We start from the raw sequence: 23,773 nt of genomic DNA, 5'->3' as shown, positions 1-23,773 counted from the left end.
TTCCTCATTGCAGGCGAACAGCAGGAGGGGGAACGACCTAGGCAAAGGCTTGGTGGTGGGACCCACGTGGCGCCCTCTGGCTTCACTGCCCCCAGTGGGTAGTGCCTGCAGCCCCAGGCCTAAGGCGGTGGGACGCCAGGCACCCCTACCCATGACGCCCTTTCTGCGGGTCCCTGGCTGGAGGGAGGGTGCGGCGGGGAGGGCGCGTGGGCTGGGTGGCACGTGTGCCTCTCACAGGCCCCCGGTCCAGGCCGCTGCCCTCCTGCAGCGTGAGTCCTGCCTGGGCCCGCAGCGCCATCTGCCGGCCGCGCGGGGGCCGGGTCGCGGAGCAGGCGGCGGGGAGGGAGGGGGTGCCACTGGTCCAGGGGCCTCGTCCTCACCATAGACTTGGGTCTGTGGACCTGAGTTTGAGGCTCATTTCCACCAGTGATTGCTGTGCGACCAGCCGCTGGCTCCTGGCCCTCTCTGAGCTCCACCCCAATCCCAGGGCGGTGAGCAGGGCCAGGCCCACAGCGGCCCCTCTGACCCTCGGTCCTGCTCCAGTCTTACAGATGGGGAGGAGTGCACAGTGAGGCACGGCGAGGTTCCCGGGAACGCGGTCAGCAGAGAGGGGGCTGGATTTGATTCGGGGCAGCCTGCCCAGCCCCACAGGCTGAGCTCCCAGGCTGTCCCCGCTCCTGGTTCCTTCGGCTGGAGAGGATCCCAGAGGCAGCAAGCACCCGCACCCAGAGGGGAGCCCAGCACATCGCAGGTGCTCAGACTCAGACCCAGAGGGGAAGTCACAGCTCCAGCCCCGGGACCTGCCACCCGCACAGGGACCTGGACTTAGCAAACAAATGGCCCAAGCCAGATCATCCCCGGGTCTCCCAGAGACAACTGAGGCCCAGAGAAGGCGGGGGCAGGCCCGGAACCCCTTGAGGACACACGTCTGAGCACGCACCCACAAACACAGGCACACACGCACACTTGCTGTCCCCACAACACAGACAGACCCTAGAAAGGATGCTGTGGACACTGGAACCATTGTGACCTCAGGGGTGAGGTCAGGCCTGCCAGGGCGGGGGAGGGCCAGTGCCGGAGACAGGGCCAGCTCACAGGCGTGAGGCCAGAGCTAGTGGTGGGTTCCTGTGGGTCTGCACTGCACCCCAACCATGGACGGGCAGTGTTCTGAAAGGCCACACAGCCGCACCCCGACGGGTAGAATGTCGTCAGCCGTGTCCCAAAACTCCAGGTCAGCTCAGCCCCAGCAGGGACCCCCTGACCCCCTACCAGTACTTGGCCTCCTCATCCGTCAGGGGAGCCTCCCTGCAGGCCGTCCAGGGCTCCCTGTGCTGAGGAAGGAGTGTCCTGCCCCCAAGAGCAGCCTGCGGGGATTGGAGTGGGGATCCGGTTGGAGGAGAGGAGGCCAGGAGGGCGGAAGCTTCAACTGGAGTGAGGGCCTTGCCCACATAGCCTGCACCTGTATGAGGGCCAGAGGGACCATGGCCTGTGTTGCCAACAGTGCCTGCAGGCTGTGTCTGTGTGAACGGGTCAGTGAATGGATGGACAGACCGTCCACCTGCTTCTCTGAGCCTCGGCTTCTATTCAGCAGAATTGAGATGATACCACAGCCAGTGTTTCTGCGGAGATTTAAGGGACAGGAATAAAGGAAGCTTCCTCCACAGCCTTCCAGGGTCCCCAGGGAACCCCAGTGTCCCAGGAACCTGGAAATACACAAAGGGCATCTCTACCTTCCTGTGTCCGATAGGCAGGTCAGAGCTGTCTGGCCCCCAGCCCAGAGCCCTGCCCGCCCCCTGTATGGGGACTCAAAGCAGGTTCTGCTGTCCAGACACTCGTCCACCCGGGCTGGGGCCCATAGCCAAGCCATGGGTTCAGAGCAGGATTCCTGGTTGCAATCCACACTGCCTGCAGTGGCTGTTCCGGGAGTGTCTCGGTACCTGCCTGTGAACTCAGGTATTTCCGGCCCTCGCAGTCCACGTTTGAATGTTGTCAGGCCTCCCTTCTCTGCCATAGCTTCTGTTGCTACTAAGCCAAGAGTACTCCTCTGCAGATGTTTGCTAATAGTGTGTTCACATCATTTTTCTATTTTTAAAAATGCATTTAACTCGAAGCCACAGGGGCTGCAATGTGGGTTTGGAGGGACAAGGTACGGGCCTCGCTGGTGCCTGCGGCCCATGCCGTGACCACTGCTGTGCCTGGGGGAAGCTGGGCTCTAGCTCCAACAGGATCCTCACTCCCACTCCCAGAGTGGGCCGCAGCCAGGTCTGTCTGGAAGGTCACCCTTTCCAGGATCAGGGAACTGGCTAGTTTTCTGAGAGGTCACAGGAAGGAGGTGGCTTCCAGAAGGGGTAAACTGTGTCTTGACCTCTCAAGGTCAAGAGAGCAGGGTTTGAGGGCCTCCCCAGAGCTACCCTGGCCCTGAGATGCCAAGAGATGTCAGAACACGTGATCTCCAGGACGCAGGCTCTGGAGCTCTTCAGACAGCAGAGCTCAGATGTGCAGAAATGCAGCTTCTCAGGCAACCCCAACCCTCTGATGCAGTTATGGGATGGAGAAGCCTGGTGGGTGTCCTCCTACAGCCCTGGCAAGGGGACAGAAAAGAAAGGAGGAGAAGGAGACATGCTCTGGGCAGAGGGGCCAGGGAAGCAGAGCCTCACAGGGTCCACCAGAAGGCATTTGGGAAGCTGGATCCGATGTGATGATTGCAGGGGACGGACTGGATCCTGGAGAGGTGGGAGGGTTGTCACAGTGCCATGTCCAAGGCCAGGATGGGGCCGGTGGTGGCTCCGGATACATCACCTGCTATGAAGCACTCCTTTCATTCTGCCAGTATTTGCTGAGCACCTGCTACGTGGACCAGGTGTTCTAGGTGTCGGGGATACTGCTGGGAACAAAAGAGATAAAAACCCTGCCCTCATGCCTTACATTCCAGGTAGGGAGACCTGCCAGTAAGACCAGAAGCAGGAAAGTAAACGATATGATGTTACAGGGCAAAAAGTGAAATGGAAAATAGTGAGGGTGGGGAGGGGGAAGTGTGGGGTGAGGATTTTAAATCAGTTCTTCAAGAAGGTGACAATGGAGCAAAGACTAAAATCAGGTGAGGGACTGAGCCAGGCATCCACCTGGAGGAACGGTGTTCCCCAGACGGAAGGAGTGGCCACACAAAGGTCGAGAGGTAGACGTGCACCCGGTGGTGGGAGCGTCCCATCACTGGGGTGGAATAAGCAGGGGAGAGCAGAAAAAATAAGGGCAGAGAGACCATTTTTGTTCTTATGTGTCTTTTTTTTCAATTACAGTATGATTTACAGATGACAAAATTCACTATTTTTAGCATATAGCTCTCAAATTTTGACAAATGTATATAGTCACGGACCCACCATCACAAACAAAATATGGCGGTGGGTACATGACGCCCAGACAGCTCCATATCCCAGACACTCCCTCCCGTCCCTTTGTAGTGAACTCTCTCCAACTCCCAGTCCCTGGGAACCACTGACCTGCTCTCTGTCTGTAGTTTCACCTTTTTCAGAATGTCATAAAAGTGAAATGACACTACATGTAGCTTTTGGAGTCTGGTTTCCCTCCTGGAGCATCCATGTTTTTGTGTTTATCAGTGATTCACTTCTTTTGTTGCTGAGTAGCATTAGTGTGAATGTGACATGGTTTGTTTATACATTCCCAGGGTGAGGGACATTTGGATTATTTCAGTGTGGAGATATCATAAATAAAGCCAGCATAAATGTTTGTGTATATATTTTAGTCAGTAGTCATTTCGCTTGAGCGAATGCCTAGGAGTGGGTAGCTGAGCCATTTGGTAAGTGTACATTCAACTTTATTAGCAAATACCAGGCTATCTTCCAAGAGGGCTGTGCCACTGTGCATTACCACCAGCAATGTATGGAAGCTCAGAGCTATTCTGCAACCTCACCAGCACTTGGTATTTCCAGTGTCTCTGATTTTAGCCATTTCAGTAGATGTGTAGTGATAGCCCACTGTGGTGTTAGTTGGTTTCCCTCGTGAGGAATGTTGAATGCTTTTCAGATGCTTCTTTGCCATCTGTATGCCTCCTCTGATGCCTTGTCCCAGTCTCCTGCCTGTGTTTCCTTAGGCCGCTTGCGCTTTGCTTTGTTTTGTTTTGAGAGTTCTTTCTATATTCTGGAGATAGTCCTTTATCAGATATGTGATTTGCAAATACTGCCTCCAAGTCTGCAGCTTATCATTTTTTAATGGCATATCCCTTAATCTAAATAAAAGAGAGGGGGACCAGGTGCAGTGGCTCATGCCTGTGATCCCAGCACTTTGGGAGGCAGAAGCAGGAGGATCATTTGAGCCCAGGAGTTCAAGACCAGCCTGAGCAATATAGAGACACCCTGCCTCTATAATAATAAAAAAAAAAAAAAAATAGGCAGACATGGTGGCATGCATCTGTAGTCCTAGCTACTTGGGAGGCTGAGGCAGGATCATCTCTTGAGCCCAGGAGTTGGAGGCTACAGTGAGTGAGCTATGATTGTGCCACTGCACTCCAGCCTAGGCAACAGATCAAGACTCTCTCTAGAAAACAAAAATAAAATAAAGACAGAGGGGATCTCTAAAAGAAAATGATATTTATTAAGGAATGGGCATCACAATAGTAATATGTGTGCCATGGTAAACCACATGCCTATTCAAGCCTGGGGCAAAGGTAAGTTTTTAAAGGCAAAATTAAAATGATTGATTATATAAGTTGTTCTGAAATAATAATTCTTGGCTACAAGGGTCAATAACAAGGCTGGGGTGAGTCCTAGGTTGGAAAGACAGTTTTCTGGGTAGATGACCTCACAGAAGTATTTGTGTGTGTATGTAAGGTTGCAATTGGCCTTTGTGCAAGGTTGTGGGTTTTGCAGTGTCTTTTGTGATAGTTCTTGCAGTCAGGCATTTGTGCATGAGAACCATTCCTTTAAGGCTTCCTCCAGCCCCATTTATCAGAGTTTTAACACAGTGACTCCATTTTGATTCCAACATGTTTCACATATCTTTCAAAAAGCAGAAGTTTTTAATCTTTATGAAATCAAATTTATCATTTCTTCTTTTATATAGTGCTTTTGGTGTCACATCTAAGAAATCTTTGTCTAACCCAAGATCATAAAGATTTCCTCCTATATTTTCTTCTGAAAGTTTTAGAAGTTTAGGTCTTACTTTTGGGTCTATGATCTTTTTGAGTAAATTTTTACATATGGTGTGAGGTATGGATTAGGGGTTATTTTTTGCATGTGTCTGTCCAATAATTGCAGCACCATCTGTTAATGCTTTTTTAATAGAGTTGCTCTTGCACCCTTATCAAAAATCAGTTGAAGCCAGGCACAGTGGCATGCATCTGTAGTCCCAACTACTCAGGAGGCTGAGGCAGGAGAATTGCTTGAGCCCAGAAGTTCGAGACTGCAGTGAGCTATGACCACATCACTGTACTCCAGCCTGAGCAACAGAGTGAGACCCTATCTCTAAACAAAACAGGACAAAAATAATCAATTGACCTTATATGTGTGGGCCTTTTTCCGGAATCCATGTTCTGTTACACATATTTATATTTATGTGCTTTTATCAATATTACATTGCCTTGATTGCTATAGCTTGACAATAAGTCTTGACATTGGTAATGGTCCTCCAATTTTGTTCTTCTACAAAATCATTTTGACTATCCTAGTTTCTTTACCTTTCCATAAAAATTTTAGAAATAGCTTGTTGGTTACTACCAAAAAAAATTCTTGCTGGGGTTTTTATTGAAATTGCATTGAATATTTAGAAAAAGTTAGAGAAAATTAACATCTCAACAATATTGAGTCTTCCAATCCATGAACATGGTGTACCTATTTATCTTCTTGATTTATTTCATCAATATTTTGTAGTTTACAGTATACAGACCTTGCAATTGTTGGTTAGGTTTATGCCTAAATAACTCATGATTTTTGGTGCCAGTGTACATGGTACCTTTTTTATTTCAATTCCCAATTGTTCATTGCCAGTATGCATAAATATGAATAATTTTTGTTTATTGACCTTACAATTTGCAAATTTGCTGAACTTATTTTTTAGTTCTAGTAGGCTTTTCTGTAGATTTGGAATTTTCCACTTGTATAATAATGCCTTCTACAAATAAAAATAGTTTGTTTCTTCTTTCCCAGGCTGTATGACTTTTATTCCTTTTTGGTGACTTCTTACATTGATTAAGTCCACAGTCTAATGTTGAATGAGAGAGGTAAGAGCAGACTTCTTGCCTCATTCCCAGTCATGTGGAAAAATAGACTTTCACCATAAAGTGTGATGTTAGCTGTAGGATTTTTATAGATACTCTTTATCAGGTTGAGGAATTTTTCTTAATTCCTATGTTTATTTTAGAATAGATGTTGGGTTTTACCAAATATTTCTCTGCATCTATTGAGATCATTATATTTTCTTTCCTTAGTCAGTCAATCTAGTGAATTACATTGACTGATTTTTCAAATATTCAATTAGCCTTGTATTCCCAGGATAAGCCCCGCTAGGAGATGATGGATAAGCATTTATTTATACTTTAAATTGTTTTGTTAAGAAAGTTTGTGTCTGTTCATAGAAGATATTAGGCTGAGTTTTCTCTATTTCCAATATATTTATCTGGTTTTGGTGTCAGGTTTTGCCTCATGGAATGGTTGGGAAGTGTTCCCTCCTCTTCAATTTTCTGGAAGAGTTTGTAGTATTGGTATTATTTCTTCCTTAAACACTTGATAGAATTCAAGAGTGAAGCCAACTCAGCCTAAAATTTTCTTTGTGGGAAAGTTTTCAACTACACGTTCAATTTTCATAATATAGGGTTATTCTTGTTATTTAATTCTTGAGTAAGCTTTGGTATTTTATGACTCTAAGAAATGTGTCCATTTCATCTATGTCACCAAATTTATTGGCATAAAGTTATTCAGACTATCCCTTCATTATTCTTTTAATGTCTGTAGAACCTATAATGACGTACCCACTCTTACTGATGTTAATAATCTGTGTTTTTACTTTTTAGCCCTAATAAATCCTGCTAGTGGTTTATCAATGTTTTCATCTTTTCAAAAAAGTAACCTACTGGTTTCACTGATTTTTTTCTATTTTTTGTTATTTTCTGTTTCATTGATTTTTGCTCTTTTTTTCTTGAGTTTAATTTGCTGTTCTTTTCCTAATTTATTCAGTTATAATCTGATTTCAGACCTTCATTCTTTTCTAATATAGGTGTTTTAATGCTGCACCCTAGGGATTTTTATATGCTGTGTTTTCATTTTTGTTTTGTTCAAGATACCTTTTACTTTCATTACCTTTTATTTCTTCTTTACCTATGGATTATTTAAAAGTATGTTATTTAGTTTCCTTATACTTAGGTATTTTCCATCTATCTTTCTGTTACTGATTTCCAATTTAATTCCATGTGGTCAGAGATCATGCTTTGTTGGATCTGAATCTTTTCCAATTTGCTAAGACCTTTTATGGCACAGAATATAGTCTGCCTTGGTAAATGTGCCATGTGTATTTGAAAATAAAGTTTATTCTTTTGTGGTTAGAGTTCTATAAATGTCAGTTCAGTTAGGTTGATTAATAATTGTTTGAGCCTTTTATAGTCTTACCAATTACCTGTTGACTTATTTTATCAATTATCAATAGATGGATGTTGAAATGTTCAACTAAGATTATTGACTTGTCTATTTTTCCTTCTAGCTCTAACTTCTTTGCTTTATGTGTTTTGAAGTTCTGTGACTAGATGCATGAACATTTAAGATTCTTATATCTCCTTGATTAATGAACTGATTCTCTTTATCCCTGTTATATTATTTACTCTAAAATATACTTTGTCTGACATTAATATAACCACACAGTTTTTTTATATTTGTGTTAGCATGATATATCATTTTCTATCCTTTTACTTTTGATTGATTAGTATCTACTATATTTCAAGTGGATTTTGTATAGGCAGTGTACACTTGGCTCTTGCTTTTTTATTCAATTTGACAATCTCTGCTATTTGATTGTGGTGATTTAATAATTTATATTTAATATGACTATTGATATGATTTGGTTTTAGTCTACCATCTTACAATTTCTTTTCTCTTTGTCTCATCTCTTTTTATGCAATTTTTTCTCATCTTCTGCCTTTATTTGCATTGAGTATTTTTTATGACTCCACCTTATCTCCTTTGTGGACTTGTTAGCCACACATATTTTGTCTTATGTTGTTTTATTACTTAGTCATTGCTTTTGGGTTTCTTGTATACATGTTAGCTTATCTCGGTCTACCTTCAATTGAAATTATACCTTCAAGTAAAATTAAGAATATAAGCACCTTCCAATATTTTGTTTTCATTTTCCCCTCCTGGCTTTTGTGCTATTATTGTTATATATTTTTCCTATATTTGTTATAAACCCACAATGCCTTATTATTTTTACTTTAAATTTTAAAAATAAACAAATTCTATTTACCTCCATTTATCCCATTTCCGGTGCTCATTATTCTTTTGTATAGTTTCCTATTTCCATCTGTTGTCATTTTCCTTCTGTCTGGAAGACTATCTCAAACATTTTTTGTAGTGCAGGACTCCTGGTGATAACTTCTTCTGGTTTTTGTGTACATGAAAAGTGTTTCTATATCACCTTCCGTTTTTAAAGATATTTTCTCTAGGTATGGAATTCCAGCTTGGCAGGTTGTTGTTTCGTTTTGTTTTCTTCTTTCAGGGCGTTAAATTGTTGCGCGACTGTCTCTCAGCTTGTACCGTTTTCAACAAGAACTGTGCTCTCATTTTTCATTCCTTTCATGTGTCTTTTTTCTATGGCTGTTTTTAAGATTTGCTCTTATCACTGGTTTTGGGCAATATTATTTCAATGTGTCTTCATGTAGTTTTCTTTGTATTTCTTTTGCTTGGAATTCGTTGAGTTTCCTGGATCTATGGATTTATAACTTTCATCAAATTTGTAAAATGTTCAGGTATTATTTCCTCAAATATGTTTTCTTTCCCCTTCCTTCTGTGGGGATGCAAATTCCACATACAAAATGCCATGTGATGCTGTCCTACAGCTCACTAATGCTCTATTTTTTTCCAGTCTTTTTTCTCTATATGTTTCATTTTTGGATAGTTTCTATTGCTGTGTCTCCAGGTTCACTCATCTTCGCTTCTACATTGTCTAATCTGCTGCTAAACTAGTGTATTCAGAGTATGAAATGTATTCTTCATCGTTTTATATTTTCCATGTCTCTCCTTACCATGCTTATGTTTTGCTCTACCATGTTGAACATGAGAAATATATCATTAACAGTAATGGCAAAAGCTGCAATTACTTTTGCACCAACCTTATGGTTATAATTGTTTTAATGTTCTTGTCTACTAATTATATCATTTCTGTGTTGGTTTCAATTAATTGATTTTTCTCCTCATTGTAGATTGTATTTTTTTGCTTCTTTCCATGCCTAGCAAATTTTGATTGGATGCTAGACATTGTGAATTTTGCCTTGTTGGGTACTGGATATTCCTGTACTTTTAAAATATCCTTCAGGTTTGTTCTTGAACACAATTAAATTACTTGAAAAGTTTGGTTCCTTTGAGGCTTTGATTTTAAAGCTTTGGTAGGAAGAGCCAAAGCATTGTTGTTTAGGGCAGATTTTTTCCCCCATTACTGAGGTCATATCATTAGCACTCTACCTAATGCCCTGTGAATTACCAGGTTTTCCACTCTTGCTGATGAGAAAAGGAACTCTTCCTAGCTCTGTGTGAGTTCCAAAGATTGTTCCCTCTACTCCTTTTGGAGCTTTGTGGTTCTTTCCCAAACGTACTGAGCTCAGATGAAGATGGGGAATGCAGGGGATCCCCTGCAAAGCCCCAGAACTCTCTCTCCTCCTTTTGCAGCTCTCTCCTGTGACTCTTCCCAGCAAACTCCAGCCACTTTGGCTCCCCAAGCCTTTCACGTCCACTTCCTCCACTCAGAGAGACTACTGGGCTTTATCGGGCTCCCTCTCCCTGCGCTGCAAACTGGAAACTTCCCAGGCATCTGGCTGTGGCCATGCTGGGCTCACCTTGCTGGTTTTCCATTTTCAGGCATCTTCGTCCTGTGCTGCTGTTGTCTGATGTCTGATAATCATGGTTTTGTATATTTTTCCAATTTTTGAGTTGTTTAAGACAGGAGGGTGAAGCTGGTCCTTGTTACACCCTCGTAGATGGAAGCATCAGTGTCTTATGTCATTTTCAGGACTTTGGGTTTTACTCTGAGTGAAATGGGAGGCATATGGGTAGATTTTGAGTGGCATGATCTGCCATGCATCCCTCCCATGGTGGGACAAATGAATGGGTAAAATATTGAGAGATGAACTGTCTTCTAATGTACCACAGCATTCACTGATTTGATTTGCTGACTTTATCTCATTCATTGATGCATCCCAGGAGCCTAGAACACGTCCCACCCATAGTAGGCACCTGGGAAGTGGGTACCAAGAGTGAACAAATGAATAAGGTCAGGAAGTGGGTGAAGCAGGAGCCTGTGCCTGTCCCAGGGGCTCACCAGCAGAAGTCGTGATGGGGGACCAGGCTTGGGCAGCATCCCCAAAAGGAAGAACGCAGTCTCTTTTGGCCCATTGTGGCCACTAACACAGCCTGAGGTAGTGCTTTCCCCACATTTGCCAGAGAAGAGGAAGGAGAGGAGGAGAAGGCAGAGGCCAGCTTGAAGGAAGGAGAGGAGGAGAAGGCAGAGGCCAGCTTGGAGGAAGGAGAGGAGGAGAAGACAGAGACCAGCTTGGAGGCAGGAGAGGAGGAGAAGGCAGAGGCCACCTTGGAGGAAGGAGAGGAGGCCTTCCTTGGAGGCCCCTGCCTCCTCCCTTGCTCCGCTCTCACTGCTCCTGCAGCTCCCCCGCTCAGAGACTCCACCAGATGTCTGGGTGACTGAGGCAGTCTCACATGTGATTGGAATGAGATGGCTCTCTCAAGTCAAAAGCCTGAGCTAGGGATACCATACCCTGGGCCCTGCCACGTCCCACCAGCCATGTCTGTCTCAAACCCAACCTCAGAACCTGACACTTGCTGGGAGGCCAGGCCCCACCAGGCAGGTGATGCTGCCTACTCAACAGTGTCCCTGAGGCCTCCAGACCCCTGCCCTCCTCCCAGGGCCCAGCCAATCCATTGAATGGAAGGACAAACATATGAAGGATGTAGCTGAGCCCGATGGAAGCCAATGCTGCACTCAGCACCCCGTGTACTAACGCAGAAATACGCACTCAGATGCCAACACCCAGGGCCCCTCCTCCATTTCAGAATCTCCCTCCCTGTCTCCACATCCACGAAGGACTCATCTTGCATGAAGGTACCCCAGGACTCTGCCCACAGGGACAGATGTTCACACCCCACCACCATCATTCTTCACAAGTCGCAGAGCAGCCAGGCCACACTGATGCCACAGGAGCACAGGATGTTCATGACGGAGGCCTACAGTGCAGGTGACTGCCAGCCCTGGGCTCAGACAGGCAGGGGAGGGTCGGCCCAGATGGGGTCAGGCTCCAGCAGATCCCACCATGTCCCTCCACCAAAAGCAGTCCTGAGGGTGATGGCCAGAGGGAGTCTCCACTCCAGGACCTTGAGGGTATCAAGTGGTGTGGACATAGTGAAGCTTTCAGCAAAGAACCCTGCACACCCGGCTTGGCCTCTTCATGCCTCCTGAGGCACCATCCAAAGCCCAAATAATGCCCCAGCTCACCCTACACTCCGCCCTCCGCTATCCTCCCTTTCCCTTTCACACCTCGGAACGGCAGTCCAGGCCTAGCCCCTGCCTTATTCAAACACCGTTGAATGCTGGATGACTGGATGGATGGTGAAAGGATAAAAGAATGGTTGGGGGGATGGAGGGATGAATTCATGAGTGGATGGGTGGGTGAATAAATTTATGAATAAATGGATGTTGGGCAGATGGGCAGGTAGATGAATGGAAAGATAGATGAGCAGGTGGATTAGTAGATGGAAGGATGGACAGATGGAACATGTGGGTGGATGGACAGATGGCTGGATGGACAGGTGGATGAGTGGATGATGGGCGGATGGGAATATGAATGGTGAGTGAGGACGTGCTCATGCACCTGTACTCCTGCTTCTTACCTATGTTGAACCCCAGAAAGTCCATCTGGACAGTCAGGAGGTCCTGGACTTCTCATACATCCATTCCCCAGTTCTCATTTTCAGAGCACTCCTTCCATCCCCAGACCCACCATCCTGCCTGCCAAGCCTTGCTGCCACAATGTGAGCAACCCACAGCTTGCTCACACATGCCTTCTTGCCAACCTTAGCCACCTGCTTCAAGATGCTGCAGGACATGAACAGTGCCGACCCCTTCCACTTGAAGTACATCATCAAGAAGATCAAGAACATGGCTCATGGCTCCCCCAAACTGGTGATGGAAACCATCCACGATTACTTCATAGACAACCCAGAGGTGGGGACAGCTTGGGCCACTGGGGCAGGCACAAGGGGCAGAGGGGGAGGGTGGGACCCCAAGGTGGGCTCAAACCCTAGATCTTGCCTAGAACACCTACATGACTTGGGGCAAGTCTCGATTTCCTCATATGTCAAATGGGCCAAATGGGGAGAGAGAAAAGTGGACCCGCATGCATTGACCACCCTCAGAATGCACTCATGAGGTGGCGATCCTGACCCTCACAGGTGGGGAAACTAAGGCGTAGGGAGGCCAAGGGATTTGCCTGGAGTCATAGAACCATGAAGTGGCAGAGAGAAATGGCTCCTCTCACACCCTCCCCATCCATGCCCCTGCCCACATCTCCCACACGATCTGACCTGATCTGTCCCCAAGCCACCGTTGGTCTGCCATCCACAGATCTCCAGCAGGCACAAGTTCCGGCTGTTCCAGACCCTGGAGACGGTCATCCGGGCCAGTGACATCCTGGAGGAGACCTGGGAGAAAACCTTCACGCGGCTCGCCCTGGAGAACATGACCAAGGCCACGGTGGGCCTCCCCTCCCGCAGCAAGTGGGCCAACCCCCCACGGGTTCTGGGAATGCCAGCGGCTGCCCCAGGGACCCAAGTGATGCTGGGCATGCCCAGCCTTGTGGCTTACCAAGCAATTTCCATCCAGTGACTTGCGTTCTTACCCCCAGCCCCTTCAGCGGGACAATCACACTTTTCCATCTCATTTTCCCATTTCAGGAAGGTGAGACTCAAGAGAGCATTGCTTGTCTAAAGCCAAGGGGCTCGTAAATTGGGGGGCCCTCTCCCCAAAGGAGGTCTCTCCCTGAAGCAGGCTATGGTTCCCCCTGTACCACCTTCCTCACCATTGCATGGCAGCTGCCTGCAGCCCAGCCTCTGGAAGGCCTGCTGCGAGTCTAACCCAGCCTGCAGGCTGTAACTCTGCCCTTGGCCTCCACCTTCTGGGTTCCTGCTTGATGGAGACTTGGGGGTCTGGACCTGAACTGCCCCACCCACCCCACCCCACCCCACCTGCAGCTTGCAGTCCAAGAGCCGGCCCTAGCCACCAACAATCTCCACTCCAAGAGTGGAGACTTGGGAGCAGGTGGCTTAGACTGACTAGGCCAGGGCGGCCCCAGGGTACACCTCAATACGCACACACACTAGGGTGCCCCACACAGCAGAAGTAGACACCATTTACCCTCTGTGTGGTGCCGAGTCTTCATTCACGTGATTGTGCAGGAGGCAAAGGCCACTGAAAGGTCTTTAATACTCAAATCTCCCCCCAAAGCGAAAGGCACAGTGAGAGGCACAGCACACCCCACAGGGCCACACAGGCCTGTCCCACGCAGGGGTCAGGAAGCAGACAGAGGGACCATCTGAACATATCTTCAGGGCCGTGGTGGTGGGAAGTAATGAAGTAGGGACATCCCCTAGGAGCTACAGGGACACAGGCAGGTCGGGGGCATTGTAATGGGACTTCCATACTCCCCAAAAGATGTAAGCAGCTTCAGCTGCTCACCTGGCCCTATGATTCAACAAACTCAAGGAGAGGTTATTTGGAATAACAGACATCAAACAGCCAGCACAGGGCCTACAAGCATGGTCAACACACCCTCCACACAGGAGTTTGTGGCCCCATTTACGGATGGAGAGGCTGGAGCCCAGAGCCTTAGGGACTGGCCTGCAATCACAGCCCAGCTGGTGGGTGGCAGGTGGGACATGCCCCTTTGCTTCCCCAGAGAAGTGAATGAGGCCACCCTGGGTGTGAGAGACAGCAAAATGGGAAGCAAGGGCCCTGTCCTCCTATTTCTTTTTTCCACCTCATTTTTCTTTTGGAATCCTATGCATGTGTTTGTCACACTCACCACTGCGAAGTCTATCAGGCGTCTCTGCAGTTTACAGATCGATGATCCTAGGGAGCTGGGGTCGGGGAGCGGTTCCCCCAGGGAGGCGAGGGCTTTGGTACACTCTCAGGGGTGTGGTCTGGCCTCAGCCTCCCTTAGGGTGGACAAGACCCTCCTGGGGCTTCATGAGGAGGGGCCCCTGCATGGAGTCTGGCATGAACGAGGCCAGGACTGGTCTACATTTTCTGCTTCTGAACACACCGCAGCCCCGCTCCAGCCCCCAGAGTAAGTGGACACTTGTGTGGGTCCTACCTGCCCCCTGGGACACAGAGGGACACTTCTGTGGGTCCTACCCACCACCTGGGACACAGAGGGGCATCAGGCACTCTGTCACCTAGCTCAGGACCAGCCGAGTTCAGACAATCTTTCAGCCCAGCATAGAGCTTGGAGTCAGCGAGGACCGGCCTGGGCCCGCACTCCTGTTGCCCTGCTCCAGTGGGGGACTGTGTTTCCTACACCCTAAGTCTCCCCTTTCCCGATTTACTTTCTTAAACCGGAGACAAACTTCAGCTTCTGGGAGGTGCTTCTTGGGGAAGGGCTTAAGGGAAGTAAGGTTTTGAGCCTCTGCATTTCCAGAAATCTCTGGATTCGATTTCACACTGGACTGTGGGTTGGCAACTGCTGTCCATTGTCCTCTGGCCCTCGTGACTGTTGAGGATCCAGAGTCACTCTGAACCATGATCCTTCACACGCAACCTGATGTCTGCTGGGGGGCTCGGGCTCGTGGAGTCTTTGCCCTGCCCATTCCGCAGGAGTGGAACTCACTCTGGGTGCAGCATTAGCCACCACGCTTTCTGGTCACGTATCCCTTCCATCTGGCTACCTGAGCCCTTGGTTCCACCGTAGAGTGACCAGGTGAGCCCACTGCTAACCACCCTCACCCAGCTACGTCAGCATCTCTCCATCTTCCCTATCTTCCCTTCTACGCTCTGAGGAGTCCCAGGGAGACGCTCACCCAGGGACCCTGCCTAGAGGTCAGGGTCCCATCCCATGGCAGTCATGCCAAGCCTGGCCTGGGAAGTGAGTATTCCTGGAGTTTACAGGCCTGGCAACCCCTGGGTAGAGACACTCATCTGCCCTCTCCAGAGACTGAGTCCCCAGAGTCTTGCTGGGGTGGGACAGGCCCAGCTCCCTTCACGTGTGCAGAGTGTGGGAGGTACATCTAGGGACTCAACTACTTCTAAAACCACATCACCTTTAGTTTCAGCCCCCTCCACTGCCCCTCCAGTTCTAGGGGTTGGGAGACAAGAGGCCCCCCCCAACTTCAAATAGTGGGGGACGGTGCCATGTGGGTGAGCTGGCCGCTCAGCCTCTGTTCCACTAGCCTACACGTGATCTTCAGGCCCTCACCTACCTGCTTCCCGCTTCCACAGTGCGGTTGCTATTGTCCTTTTTAAAAAATCTCCTAAATGTAGTGTTAGCTGAGGTAGGTTTTTTGAAAGAGCAAAATCAGATTCAATCACCGTCTTCACAAGAAGCCCCTGTAACCATACTTACCATAAGTTATAAATGATATATCTATTTCATGCGATGATTCAAGCTGCATGGCAGGGCTCAGACACCCCCACTTTCAGACGCCCCCAAGTGCAGGCAGGCCTCCTGTTCACCTGCCTCAGAGCCACAGAAGCTGCCTTATGGTTCCCATGAAGACAGAGAAAAGAGTAGAAATCAAAATTGCAGCAAGACCTAAAGGGATACCCACACGCTTGTTGAGAAAGTCCCAGGTGTGACCACACAGAACCAGACTCTGGGACCCATGTGGTTCCTTCCTGCTGAAGATGCCCCTCCACTGGACAGTGGGGGCTCGGCCAGGGTCAGGGAGGCCAGGGACCCAGTCAGAGGGGCTCTGCCCTTGAGCAGCTGATGCCCTGGCTCTCCTGGACAGGAACATAGCCTCTGGTTCTGAATTCATGGTGAAAGACGTGACATTGTCCCGAGCCGCCGGGAGCTCAGGAGGAGAGGTGATGTGCGCTGGAGGTTTCAGGATGAGTGCCCTGAACCCAGGCCTTGGAGCAGGCTCTAAGCGGGAGTGGAGGTGCAGGCAGGCACACAGCGTGAGCAAGGGCTCAGAGGTAGGGAGGAAGAGGAGGAGGTGTTCCAGCAATGGACGCAGACCAGGAAGGCCTCAGACTCCCTCAGCCTCAGTTTTCTACCAAAAGAAACATGGGCTGTGGCTGCTGTCCTGCCCCTCAAACCAGCCCTGGCATGAGAAGACATGAGATCTCGTAACAAGCCGCTCTTTCTCTACCTCCCGCCCTGCCTGCTCCCACCCCACCCCAGGAGCTGGAAGACATATACCAGGACGCAGCCAGCAACGTGCTGGTGGCCATCTGCAGGCACTCGTGGCGGGCGGTGGCGCAGCATCTGGAGACGGAGCTCCTGACGGGCGTCTTCCCACACCGCAGCCTCCTCTACGTGATGGGCATCCTGTCCTCCAGCGGTATGTCGGGCACCAGTTTGTGGACAGGACGGGGTGGGTCATGGATAGTGATCCAAGAGGTGGCTCTGAGGGTCCACATGGGCAGGGTACAGGGGCTGCACGTCACTTGTGCACCATGAGGTAGTTTCGTGCCCGGCAGCAACAGGCTGCTGCCCCGAGGACCCCCACTGCCCACCACCCCTCAGAGGGCCCAGGCCGTGCTCAGGATCTCCCTGGAAAGAGCGACACCAGGCCCAGCCGTGTCAGCCCCTCTGACGGCTCACCCACTCCTGCTGTCAGTATTGCAACAGCTGGACCTGGGCGGAGCCAGGATGACGGAGGAGGTCCCAAGAGGTGGCCCAGGACAGGTGTGAGGCTGGCACACGGCCGGGCAACTCCACCGCCAGCTGCTGCATCTGTCTCTTCCCTTGGTCACACAAGGCAGGTGGGCACTCCTCCCCTGGAAGATGAAGAGATGGAGCTCAGAGAGGCAGCATGGCCGGCCAGGGCCACTCCCAGCCTGTCACAGCCGGCAGTGTCTGGGCCCTGTGTCCACCATAGCCGCTGCCTCCAAGCTGCGGGAAGGGCCGGCCCGGACAGTGGGGCCTCTGAGGACCCCAGAGGAAGGACATTCGGGGAGTTGCTGACACAAAATAGCGAACACTTACTAAGCACCTACCTAGTGCCAGGCCCCCAGCCACATGAGGCGAGGGCCAGCCTTCATTCATTCACTCATTCATTCACAAGCATATGCTGCTGCTCTTCCCACTGGGAGATGCAGGGCTGCCTTGAGGGCAGCTGGGGGAGCCCAGAGAGGAGAGGGACCAGCTGTCCTGGGGCCATCAAGGAGGGCTTCCTGGAGGAGGCAGCCAGTATAGGCCACATCTAGAGAGATGTGTAGGAGGGTGAGGAGGGACACTCTCTCTGCCAAGGGCCTTGAGGAAGAGTTGGTCAGCAGCCACAGTGAGGGAGGGGGTTGGGGTGTGTAGGAGGGTGAGGAGGGATACTCCCTCTGCCAAGGGCCTTGAGGAAGAGTTGGTCAGCAGCCACAGTGAGGGATGGGGTTGGGGTGTGGCAGGGCCTGTGACCTGCAGGGAGGCCCAGGCCCAGCAGGGGTGTTTGGACGCTAAGACCTGAGGCAAAGCAGGACCTGCTCGACTTAGCCTTGCATCTCCCACCCCAGGATTAGCAGGCTGGGTGGGTCCCTCTGCACCTGGGGGTACCGCTGAGGCCACCAGATCCCTCCCCAAAGCAGCCTCTCCCTCTGGGGTAGGTTCCAAAGTTCCCGAAAAGCTCTCCACTCTCACAATGCCTCCCTCCCAAAGGCTTATTTTCCCACTTTTGAGGGGCCATGCTTGGCACCACCCCTCCATTCACCATGAGTGAGCCCGAGGCCCAGAGAGGGAGCCCAGCCAGCCTGAGACCACACAGTAAGAGCAGCTGGGCCGCGAGCCCACCCCAGCTCTCTGAACCCAGAGCCAAGCCCGGCTCACGTCCCTCCAGCTCCCGCGCCCCACAGAGCTAGGGCAGGCAGAGGCCAGCAGCGTCAGCCTGGGCCAGTGCTAAAGGCTGGAGGAGACGGGTATTAGACAGGGCCCTGTGACCCATCCCTCCTCCCACAGAGGAGCTCTTCAGCCAGGAAGACAAGGCCTGCTGGGAAGAGCAACTGATCCAGGTAGGGAGGGAGCCCAGCTCCCAGCCACCAGGCCTTCTGTGGAGGCAACAGGGGAGAGGCAGCAGGATGGGTGCCTGGGAGGAGGAGTAGGGAGAAGGAGGGAGGAGGAAGGGAAGGCAGAGAAGGGGAGGGGAGGGAGGAAGAGAGGGTAGTGGGGAGACAGGGAGGATGGGAGGAAGGGGGAAGGTCGGGGAGGAAGGAGGGAGAAATGAGAGGGAGGGGGAAAAGGAGGAGGAGGAGGCAAGAAGAGGGGATTGAGGGGGAGGAAGGAAGATCGGGGAACAAGAGGGAGCAGGGAGGGAAGGAGGAAGGGAGGCCCCTACTCTGCAGATGAGCACACAAGTCTGGAAAAGGGAGGGGACTGCAGTCACAGGGCCAGTCACTTCGGCACTGGGACTGGGGAGGGGACCACAGTCACAGGGCCGGTCACTGAGGCGTCGGGATTCAAACCTTGGTCTCCACGTACCTGGCACAGAGCACATACCCAACGTACTCGGCCAGAGCTGTCGCCCTGGAAGGCAGGAAGCAGGTTGGGGTGAACAGAGGGAGCCCCAGCCGAGAAACAGAGTCCGTGCAGGCCCATCCCTGAACACACACCTGAGTGAGTGAGGGGCTGACATGGCTGAGGGAAGGGACACGAGACCTCCGCCCCCTGGATCCAAGTTCATATTTAACCAATCACCACTCTGTGACCTGGGGGGACCCACTTCACCTCTCGGTCCCTTAGTTTCCTCATCGGTCAAATGGGAATCCAAGCACCTCACTCAAATGGTGGGTACGACGCGTATACGAGGTAATCCGTGGAAAGCGTCGGGCACCGTGCCAGTGACGCAGGAAGCCCTCGCTAATATCATTAGTGTCCTATGGTAAGAGCTGTAGTGGTAGTGACAGGAGCAGCAGCGGTGGTGGCAGGAGAATACTTGGAATGGAATGGTATCCAGTAGAAATAGCACCAGCAGCAACACAAGCAATTAATAGAACAAGAATACAAAAAGTTACTGAGGATAGAGAAAACTTGAACAACACATTAACCAAACTCGTCTAATAAAGTGCAAACAAAATATTCGCCAGGGGGTGTAGGGGGAAATGGGGATGGTTAATGAGTACAAAAAATAGGAAGAATGAATAAGATCAGGGTGACTATAGTCCATTATTTAATTGTAGATTTTAAAATAACTGAAAGAGGCTGGGTGTGGTGGCTCACCCCTGTAATCCCAGCACTTTGGGAGGCCAAGACGAGCAGATCACTTGAGGTCAGGGGTTCGAGACCAGCCTGGCCAATATGGCGAAACCCCATCTCTACTAAAAATACAAAATTAGCCCAGCGTCGTGGCACATGCCTGTAATCCCAGCTACTCGGGAGGCTGATATGGGAGAATCGCTTGAAACCAGGAAGCAGAAGTTGCAGTGAGCCGAGACCCCGCCACTGCACTCCAGCCTGTTCAACAGAGCAAGACTCCATCTCAAAATAAAATAAAATAACTAAAAGAGGGCCGGGCACAGTGGCTCATGCCTGTAATCCCAGCACTTTGGGAGACTGAGGCCAGCGGATCTCCTGAGGTCAGGAGTTCAAGGCCAGCCTGCCCAACATGACGAAACCCCGTCTCTACTAAAAAATACAAAAATTAGCTGGGCATGGTGGCATGCACCTGTAGTCCCAGCTACTCGAGAAGCTGAGGCAGAGAACTGCTTGAACCCTGGAGGTGGAGGTTGCAATGAGCCGAGATCGTGCAATTGCACTCCAGCCTGGGCAAAAGAGTGAGACCACGTCTTAAAAAATAATAATAAAATAAAGTAAAAGAGTATAATTGGATTGTTTGTAACACAAAGGATAAACGCTTCAGGTGACGGATACCTTATTTACCCTGATGTGATTATTGCACATTGTACACCTGTAGCAAAATAGCCCATATACCCCATAAATTTATATACATACTATATACCCACAAAAATTAAAAATATTAAATTTTTTTAAAAATTCACCAAGATAGACCATATGCCGGGCCATATCAAGTTTCAACAAATTTAAAACAGCTGATATCAAACAGAGTACATTCTCTGATCAAAATACAAATTAGAGTCCAATATAAAATATATCTGGAGAAACTTCAAATCCTTGGAAATTAAACAACACATTTCTAAATAACCCATCAGTCAAGGAAGAAATCACAAGAAAAATTAGAAAATATTTTGAACTGAATGATAATGAAACACAACCTATGAAAATCAGTGGGATGCGATAAAAAGCAACACTTAGAAGGAAATTTATATTTTAATGCCTATATTAGGAAAGAAGAAAGGTATAAAATCAATTATCTAAGCCTCTATTTTAAGAATCTAGCCAAAAAATGAGCAGGTGATAAACTTAAAGTAGAAGGAAGGAATAACAAAAACTAGAGCAGAAATCAAAGAAACAAAAAGAGATAAACAGAGAATGACTAGAACTAAAAGATCAATACATTGAGCCAGATGCCATGGCTTATGCCTGTAATGCCAGCTACTCTGGAGGCTGAGGCAGATGGACTGCTTGAGGCCAGGAGTTCAAGACCGACCTGAGCAACGTAGTAAGAACCTGTCTCTAAAAAAACTTATATTAGGGTTGAATATGAGATTTAAGAAAAAAAAAACACTTCTAAAACTTAGCCAGGCGTAGTAGCTTATACCTGTAGTCCAGCTACTCATGAGGCTAAAGGCAGAAGGATCACTTGAGCCCAAGAGTTCAAAGCTGCAGTGAGCTAGGATCAAACCACTGCACTCCAGCCTGGGCAACAGAGCAAGACCAATCTCTGTTTAAAAAATGATAAATAAATAAGTAAATTGATAAACCCCCTCACTAGATGGATCAAAAAGAGAGAAAACACAAAATACCAATTTCAGAAAGGAATAAGGAACACTACACATCCTTCAGACATTAAAAATTATAATGAAATATTCAATAAATTAGATAATTTAGATTGAATAGACAAATTCTCTAAAAAAAAGTTACCAAACTGACATAACAAGAAACAAAAAATGAATAGTCCTATATCTATTAAATAAATTGAAATCATAATTTAAAACATTTTCACTAAGAAAACTTCAAACCCAGACACTTCACTGTGAATTCTATCAAAAAGTTAAAAAAGAAATAGTACTAATTCTATACAAATGTTTTCAAGAAAATAGAGGAGGAAGGAATAACTTCCTAAATCATTTTATGAGGGCTACACAATCCAAAGACATTATAAGAAGAGAAAGAAAACTAAAGACCAATATATTTTATGAAAATAGATTCAAAAATAGTTTTGTTTTGTTTTGTTTTTTTGAGACAGAGTCTCACTCTGTTGCTGGAGGCACATGCCAGGTTGCAGTGGCACAATCTCGGCTCACTGCAACCTCCGCCTCCCGGGTTCAAGCAATTCTCCTGCCTCAGCCTCCCGAGTAGCTGGGACTACAGGCACACACCACCACGCCCAGCTAATTTTATATTTTTTTCTTTTGAAGTAGAGATGGGGTTTCACCATGTTGGCCAGAATGGTCTCAATCTCTTGACCTTGTGATCTGCCTGCCTCAGCCTCCCAAAGTGCTGGGATTACAGATATGAGCCACTGCCTGCCTGAAAATAGACTCAAAAATCTTAACAATATATTAACAAATTGAATAAAAGGATAATACACCATGATCAAGGAGGGTTTATCCCAGGGACACAAGGTCAATTTAACATTTGAAAAGCAATAAGTGCAATTCAACACATTAACAGAATAAAGTAAAAAAAGTTTGGTCATGTTTATAAAAACTCATGTGGAAAAAGCATCTGACAGAATTCAATACCTGTCCATGATAAAAGCTCTCAACAAACTAGGAGTAGAAGGAAACTGCCTCAATGTGACAATGGACATCTAAAGCTACAGTTAACACAATTAATGATCAAAGACTGAACACTTTCCCACTAAGATCAGGAATAAAGCAAAGGTGTCCTTTCTCTCCACTTCCACTCAACATTACACTGAAGTTGCTAGCCAATGCAATAAGGTAAGAAAAAGGAGAAGGGAAAAAAGACATAGAGATTGCAATTGAAAAAGTAAAACTATCTCTTTTGTAGACAATGTGACTATATACATATAAAATCTTACAGAATCATTTAAAATACTAGAACTAATAATTACTAATACTTGGATATAGCAAGATCTCAGGATACAAGATCGATATACAAAAATCAATTGAACTTCTATATACTGGTGACAAATAATTAGAAAATAAATTTTTTCTTAAAAAATGACATTTTCAGCAGCATCAAAGATATAAAAGACTCAAAGATAAATGCAACAAAATATATGCAATATTGTTACAAAGCATTGCAAAGAGAAATTAAAACAACCCTTAAAAAATGGAGACATATGGTGTTTGTGGACAAATGATTCAATAATGGTAAGATGTCAATTCCCCCAAAATTGATTTGTAGATTGAATGCAATGCCAATCAACCTCAGAAAACTATATTGTAGGATTAAATATAAGCTATAGAATAAATTTTTATAAAGAAATTTTAAAGAGCCTAGAATAGCCAAAACAACTATGAAAAAGAAAAAATTTGCAAGAAATCGGCTACTTGATTTCAAGACTTACTATAGGGCTACAGCAAACAAGACATGAGGCACTGGCACAGGTTAAACAGATAAATCAATTGAACAGAATGGAAAATCCAATATCAAACCACACGTAAACAGTTGATTGATTTTTTTTTAAAAAAAAGATATCAAAGCAGTTCAATGGGGAAAGTCTTATACACTATTTCATATATGTAAGAAAAAAAGTGAATTTTAGTGCCTAGTTCAAATCATTTGCAAATATTAATTGAGGTGGGGCCAAAGCCTAAAATGTAAAAGGTAAAACTCAAAAGTGTCTAGAAGAAAACATGGGAGAAAATCTTGCCAGCCTTAGGGTAGCTAGATATTTCTTAGGGCTCAGAAAGTAATCATCATAAAGATTTAAAAAATGATGTTAGATTTCATCAAAATTAAAACGTTTCATCAACTGATAATGCTAAGAAAATGAAAAGGCAAGCCACAAACATGGAGAAAATACTCACAAACTGTGTATCTGAAAAGAGGCTATATCCAGAATAAATAAAGAACTTGTATAACTCAGTAAGCAAAAGACAAAGAGGTCAATTTTTTAAATGAGCAAAAAAGCCATGGAATACTATGCAGCCATAAAAAATGATGAGTTCATGTCCTTTGTAGGGACATGGATGAAATTGGAAATCATCATTCTCAGTAAACTATCACAAGGACAAAAAACCAAACACCGCATGTTCTCACTCATAGATGGGAATTGAACAATGAGAACACATGGACACAGGA

General features: G+C 47.5%; 1 protein-coding gene across 9 annotated transcripts in view; it reads left to right on the top strand.

Annotated features, from left to right (window-relative positions):
* Positions 1-23,773, top strand: part of LOC129042357 (maestro heat-like repeat family member 5) — a 78,885-nt gene that overhangs the window by 5,050 nt on the left and 50,062 nt on the right. For 4 of the 9 annotated variants that reach the window (XM_054498248.2, XM_054498249.2, XM_054498242.2 and 1 more), the window contains exons 1-6: positions 1,065-1,231; positions 11,277-11,458; positions 12,299-12,444; positions 12,844-12,972; positions 16,619-16,778; positions 18,380-18,432. In XM_054498248.2, the coding sequence (XP_054354223.2) occupies positions 1,152-1,231; positions 11,277-11,458; positions 12,299-12,444; positions 12,844-12,972; positions 16,619-16,778; positions 18,380-18,432 (750 nt within the window). In that variant the 5' untranslated portion in view covers positions 1,065-1,151. Of the gene's footprint in view, positions 1-1,051; positions 1,232-11,276; positions 11,459-12,298; positions 12,445-12,843; positions 12,973-16,618; positions 16,779-18,379; positions 18,433-23,773 lie in introns of those variants that run through there. The other 5 variants (XM_054498244.2, XM_054498250.2, XM_054498245.2 and 2 more) reach the window with 5 other exon arrangements.

Source organism: Pongo pygmaeus, chromosome 7 (assembly GCF_028885625.2).
Source record: "Pongo pygmaeus isolate AG05252 chromosome 7, NHGRI_mPonPyg2-v2.0_pri, whole genome shotgun sequence".
NCBI lineage: Eukaryota > Metazoa > Chordata > Mammalia > Primates > Hominidae > Pongo > Pongo pygmaeus.
This window is presented reverse-complemented; position numbering and strand designations above follow the sequence as displayed.